This window comes from Trichechus manatus, unplaced genomic scaffold (genome assembly GCF_000243295.1).
Source record: "Trichechus manatus latirostris isolate Lorelei unplaced genomic scaffold, TriManLat1.0 scaffold00317, whole genome shotgun sequence".
In the NCBI taxonomy this organism is placed as follows: domain Eukaryota; kingdom Metazoa; phylum Chordata; class Mammalia; order Sirenia; family Trichechidae; genus Trichechus; species Trichechus manatus.
The window spans coordinates 578160-584631 of NW_004444253.1; the positions used below are offsets into that span (position 1 = coordinate 578160).

The window sequence follows — 6472 nt, forward strand, 5'->3', positions numbered from 1 at the left end:
GAGCGCACCCCTTCTGCGGGCCCGGTCCGGCCAAGTGCGCCGCGGGGCGCTCCTGCCCCGGGATGGAGGCCGCGGCCGGCCCGGCCTCGGTCCTGTGCCTCTCCCGGGGGGCTCCCGCGCAAGGGCTGCGTCCAGCTGGGCCCCTCCCAGGTGGTGCTGACGAGCCGGGGCCTAGCCGGTGTCAGGGCTGCACCTGCGGCGCCCCGTGTGTACGCAGACTCTCCCATGCCCCTCACACCTCCTGCTGAAACGGCCCCGCGTGGACTGCTGGCGGAGAGTGTGTGTGGCCAGTGCGAGTGGAGCGCCGGCGCGGTGAGGCCGCCAGGGGTTGGCCGAGTGTGGCCGGTCAGTGAGCTCACCAGGGCAAGGTCCTGGGTCGGTGGGACTGAGGTTCTCACTCCCCTTACTGGCCTTCACCCTCCAGTGTTTGAGGCTGGGGCCTCGGGCACCCGTGAGCATCGAGGCTTGGCTGTTTCCAGGAGCTGCACCCGCCGCTCCCCAATGGGAACCTTGTTCCCGCCACCAGTGGCAGAGGCTTCTGGTGGGAGAAAGGAGGGGAGGCGGACCAGGGTGAAGCCGAATAGGCTCCGAATTGGCTCCGCCCGTCCCGACAGTGGGAGGAGGTGGCTGGGCACCGTTCTCAGGAGCATGGGCAAAGGCCCTTTGGGTGTGCTTTCTGTCCAGGGAAGGGTGGCCCCCCAGTTGCCCCGAGACCCCTTCTAATCCAGCAGTTGACTGCATTAATGCCACTACTTAAGACTTTTATCTGAAACACCTAAGACGGGAAGAGCTACAAAGAATGAATCTGAACGCCCGTGCACCCCACACAGCTTTATAAACGCCAGTGGGGATCTCTGGGGTGTTCTTGCTCAGTCAAGGCCCACCCCTCCACCCCAGCAACTCGGTTGAAGGGGCTGTTACAGCCACTTGGGAGGTGGCCTGGCTCAGTGCACTCTTACGCGAGTCTCGTGGGTGGGGGTCAAAGCCTGACACCTGTCCCTCTGGTGTATGCCAAAGTGGAAATGCATCCAAGGAGAGTGGAGCGAGGGCCTCGCCTGCTGTCCTGTCCTGACTTCTCAGCTAGTTCACTGAAGGGGTTTTTTTTACCTTCTACCTCACAGCCATGTGTGAGTTTATAATTTCAGAGTGCCATCAGAGTGTCCCAAACGTAACTATGTTACACATCTCTTAATTTCCAGACCAAGTATACACTGATTGACGAACAGGACATCCCCCTGGTGGAGAGTTACTCCTTCGAGGTGAGGATGGCGCCCTCTGCGGGCCAGATTGGGGAGGGGCGGTCTCCGGAACATGTTGTCCTCCTGCTCTGTGAGCACAAAATCTCGTGGTGAGCGGCTGGTGCCGGCTGTGGACCACGTGCGGCCACCACCTTCAAACCATGGTGTCAGCGAAGTCCAACAGTTACTGCCACTGGGTTCACCATGGACTCTCCCTGCGGCTCCCGCTGGCCGGAGACACTGGTGTTTCCCTGCATCCATTCTGGCTGCCAGCTCTCTTCCCGAAAAACAAACCAAATTCTGTCAACTTTGTGACTGAATGTCTCCATCAGATCTGTTAAAGCTGCTAATCTTTAGTAACACTCGCTGGTCTCCTGCCTTGGTCCTGCCCATCCCCCATGGGCCTGATCACCTCCCCACCCTCTGCTCACTCCACCTCCCTGCTGCTCTGGGCCTTGGTGTGATCTTCCCGCCTCTTCCCCATCGCCCTCTTCTCGTTGGACAGGCCTCTGATCTTCATCTAATGTCCGCTTCTCTTTGAAAACCCCCCAGGAGCTTGTTGCCTCACTGTGCTTTCATCTCGGTACCTGACCCTTCTTAAAGTGATTGTTCAGGGGCTTATCTTCCCCCACTGGTTGGGGGCTTTTCTAAGGGTAGGGACATCTCTGAGATCACACTTTTGTCTGCAATGCTTTGCGAAGAGTTGTGAGCATTTCTTGCTGGAGTGGGAGAGAGCGCAGTTGTCAGGGTGCGGTGTGGTGCCTGTGCTTCTGGTTGGGAAACCTGAGGACATGACCGCGTGTCCCCACAGGTACCTGGGCCCAGTGTGGACCTGGCATTTGTCCCTCCAGCTTGTGTGTTTCACTTTCTTTTACTAGGAGTAGTTTGAAACATTGCTGAGAATCAGAGGTATTGTAACGGACCTCTCCCTTGTTCCTTCTCAGGCCCGGATGGAAGTAGACGCAGATGGAAATGGTGCTAAGATATTTGCTTATGCCTTTGACAAGAACCGAGGACGGGGCTCTGGACGGCTGCTGCATGAGCTGCTGTGGTGGGTACTTGCAGCAGCGGCTGTGGCCGCAAGTACACCGGGCTGCCCTCATTGCCCACCGTGCGCCGGGTGGGTGCAGGGTGCAGAGCAGAGGTGGTGAGCAGACGGCTCCCTTAGGCTGGACCTACCTTGCTGCCTCTCAGCGTCCTTTCCACTAACCTGAAGGAGTAACTCATGTACATCTTAGGGTACTTAGCCTGCAGCTTGAAAGTCTCCCAGCCCTCAGGGAACTTGCTGCCCTGGGCTCTGACGGGGCAGGCATGGGGAGCGGGCTGCCCCTCCTGGGTGTGTGCAACGGGATCACTTGGGGGTTCCATCCGTGGCCTCTGCAATCTGGCTCTGCAGTCCAGGGAATGAGTTGCCAAGGGTAGGGACTCTGTCCTGTCTGCCCCGAACCCACATGCTGGGCTCCCTCTGGCCCAGCCCTGCCCTGGAGTGTGCCTTTTGGGGTTCTGAGGATGATTTCAGATCCTGTGGCTGGTTTTTCCTTCTGGTTAGGCCTTTGTGTTTAACGAAAAGCATTTGTGGGGTATATTTATACGACAGAATCTTAATCAGTCATAAAGACATACGAAGTCCTAATACACACTACGACGTGGCCGGACCTTGAAAACGTTCTGCAGAGAGAAGTCAGTCAGTCAGTCAGGCACGAAAGGACAGATATGTTATATCACCCTATTTACATGAAATGTCTACAACAGGCAAATACAGACCGAAGCTTATGAGTGGTCGCCAGGGACAAGAGGAAAGGGAGGGGTAAGGGGGAATCACTGCTTAGAAGGCGCGAGTTTCTTCTGTTAGGGGTGGTGAGAAATCTGGCCGCTGAATAATACATGTAAAACTATTGAAATGGCAAATGCTTTATTATACGTGTGATTACCATGCACACACAAAAAACTGTGTTTGTGAGGGCCCAGTGGGCTGCTCTTGAGCCTCTCTGTCCCTAGGGAGCGGCACAGGGGTGGTGTCGCCCCCGGCTTCCAGGTGGTGCATCTCAATGCTGTGACCGTGGACAACCGGTTGGACAACCTGCAGCTGGTGCCCTGGGGCTGGCGACCCAAGGCCGAGGAGCTCTCCAGCAAGCAGAGGTGGGTCCTCCCTGGGTGGCGACAGTGGCCAGGGTGGCGGCCCCAGACCCTCCCTGTAAGGGGTGTGTCCCCTCTTTGCACTGACACTGCTGTGTGCATTTGGATCCAATAGCATTTGGATCCAATACGGAGTCTTCCTTCATGGGTAGGAGAGGATTGTGGTGGCTGTCCTTGTGGGCTGATCTCCTGGTGACTGGCTCTGGGAGCCTCCCTTCAGCTGCTGTGACGAGTGAGGGCATCTAGCTGCGTGCCTGCAGGTGTCAGGACCAGAGTGGCCAGGGCAGGGGTAGGACTTCACACGCTCCCTCCCGAGGAGGCTGCCTGTGTGACCAGATGGAGCTTTGGTTGTGCTCTGAGCAGTGGTGGAAGGATGTAGGGGCTGTGACTGGCACAGGCCTCCCTCTTGGGGGCCGGGGCCCTCGGGCAGCCCAGTTGCCAGCCTTGCAAAGCCCTGGGAAGGGCCATCGGCCAGGTAGGGCCTGAGCCGGGGTGCCCCTGGCCCTGCCATTGTGTCTGCGCCAGGGGTAGATCGATCTTCTGCGGCCTCCTGTGCATGTTCTCGGCCGTGGGGCCTTGAGAGAAGCCTTTCCTGATTTTGGCAGCACTGACTCCCCAGAAGATAGCCGTTGGTGCCATAGATCTGGCCAGTGTCTGGATCTGTCAGCATCTCAGCCGTCCTGACTGTTGGTGGCTGTGGGAGGAGGTCCCGCGGTCACCTCCCTTGGTGTCCCCAGCAGCCAGGCGCAGTAGGGCGGGATCCGCGAGCTCCAGGAGAGCCCTGTGCGGTGCCTTGACTCCCAGGCCTCGGCTTCTACCTCCTCATGGGCCGGGTCAGAGGGTGGGGTCAGGCTCTCCTGCTCTCTTGCCTTTGCCAGTGGGTTTTTTCTTTGTTCTAGTATTATTAGCGTTTTGACCCTAAACCCCCACATGCTGCTCTAGGGTGGAGCTGCCCTTTTGATGGGCTTTTATCTTTTGGGGGATTGTGTTCATCCAGACTTCGGCTGCAAGTGACCAAAGCTGAGCTTTGTTTGGCTGAAGCTGAGCGGAGGTGCCCTGTGGCCCCTGGGGCTGAGCCGCAGCCGGCGGTGAGCATGGCGGGACCCAGGGCCACTGGCCTCTGGGTCCCAGCAGCTGCCCCCACTGCCCTCCAGTGGGTGCCCAGAGAGAAGGCGTCTGTCCCAGTGGCATCTGGGCAAGTCCCAGGACAGTTCTCATTCACTTTTCTGCTCCCTGGGCTGGAGCTGGGGGTCTTACTACAGGACATGGAGCAGTATGCCCACCCAGCCTGTTAACCCCAGCCACTCCCCAGAGGCCTAGGACATCCCTTCCAGCCTGTGTGGCTGCTTCCTTTTAACCAAGTCCCTTAAAGGTCTGGCCTCGGTAGATGGTGCTGGCTTAAGGTGGCTGTTTAACTAGCTCCTCAGCTGTCGCTGTGCAGCGCTGGCCGCTGTGAGGCCTGGACCAGGGTGGGTTGCCCGCAGCCCTGCGCCCATGGTACCCTGCATCCCCATACCCCTCAGTGCCCCGCTTCATCAGCCAGGCCCTCATCCGGGCCTGTTACTCAGACAGCACTTCCGTATTGGAATTCTTCAGTTGCGAGCATCAGACACTTAGTCTGGGCCATCAAGCGAGGTAATTTTTCTAGAAGCATGTGGGGCAACTCACAAACTCGAAGTGGCCACAGTGCCACCAGGGTCGGGAGCAGGGAGGCTGGCCTGTGGTGTGAGGCCACACACTACCGTGGCCAGGCTGGTGGGCTCCTCACTGACCTGCACTGAGTGCTCGTCTTCCTTGCCCCAAGCTGGAGTTTGAGGCAGGCCCACTGTCTGCCTGCCAGTCCCAGGCTTCAGGGAGACTGTCACAATTGAGGTGGACAGTCTCTGCTTCCGTGGCACTTGTGGTGCTCTGCCTCACGGGAAGACACAGTAAAGCAAGGCTCAGGGTCACGTAGAGATAGGTGCTCATAGGGGTTGGGCTGAAGAAACAAGGTTGGGGTGTGGCAAGCGGGAGCAAACCAGAGTCTGTTCGGGCTGCCGAGTGTGTGCTTCCTTGCAGGGAGCAGAGCTTGTACTGGCTGGCGATTCAGCAGCTCCCCATGGACCCCATTGAGGAACAGTTCCCTGTCCTGAATGTCACCCGGTACTACAATGCCAATGGGGACGTGGTGGAGGAGGAGGAGAATTCCTGCACCTACTATGAGTGTCACTACCCACCCTGCACAATGATCGAGAAGCAGGTACACCGCTTGGTGGCTGTGGCCTGATGCCGGGGTGGCCGGGGCTCTGCCATGTTGGGTGTGGTTTCTGCTGGGGGCTGTGACACAGCTTGCTCTGTCCCTGCAGCTCCGTGAGTTCAACATCTGTGGGCGGTGCCAGGTGGCCCGCTACTGCGGCTCGCAGTGCCAGCAGAAGGACTGGCCCGCCCATAAGAAGCACTGCCGCGAGAAAAAGCGCCCTTTCCAGCACGAGCTTGAGCCGGAGCGGTGACTGTGTGGCGCAGGCCCCACTGCAGCCGGACCCACGCTCGGAGCCGGGCCCTCAGGCACAGCGGACACACACTGGTGGTTGGACCTGCAGGCACCGTGCAGCCCAGTAACGCGCCCAGTGCCCCTCGTGCGGGTGCTTCCAGTGCTACTCACTCGGAGACAGTGGGAGGCCCGCAGGACGTTGTCATTATTTATATGTTAATATGTTTGTAAACTCGTGTACAGTTTTTTTGGGGGGAGGCAGTGGGAGGGTTAGAAATCACAAGTAGAATCGTTTGCTGTGATCCTCAAAACGGTCAGCTGTTGGGCCACGCGTCTCAGATGGCCTTGGAGTGGACGCTTCTCTCCCGGGCACGCAGAGTCAGCAGCGAGCAGAGGAGGGTGAGCCCTGGCGCCTGTGTGGCGCCATCTGCATGGAAATCGTGTTTACAGGCAAAGTAAAGGGGCGAGTCACGCAGCCCTGACTGCTCTCCTCCTCACCTTGTGCCGCTGAGCTTTCTGGTTGAGTCGACTTGGGGAACCTTGGACGGGGGGAGGGCCGCTGGCCTTCAGTGGATGGGGACCATTCTAGACCTGTAAGTTTTCACCTTAATTCGTGTGCAGAGTGGCC

The 6472-nt window shown here is 58.7% G+C and overlaps 1 protein-coding gene across 1 annotated transcript in view; it reads left to right on the forward strand.

Annotated features, from left to right (window-relative positions):
- Window positions 1-6407, forward strand: part of ZMYND19 (zinc finger MYND-type containing 19) — a 9021-nt gene extending 2614 nt beyond the window's left edge. The window contains exons 2-6 of the mRNA XM_023725498.1: window positions 1200-1259; window positions 2183-2289; window positions 3237-3377; window positions 5433-5613; window positions 5720-6407. Of these exons, the coding sequence (XP_023581266.1) occupies window positions 2189-2289; window positions 3237-3377; window positions 5433-5613; window positions 5720-5863 (567 nt within the window). The 5' untranslated portion in view covers window positions 1200-1259; window positions 2183-2188 and the 3' untranslated portion in view covers window positions 5864-6407. The remainder of the gene's footprint in view (window positions 1-1199; window positions 1260-2182; window positions 2290-3236; window positions 3378-5432; window positions 5614-5719) is intronic.
- Window positions 6408-6472: the final 65 nt, after the last annotated feature.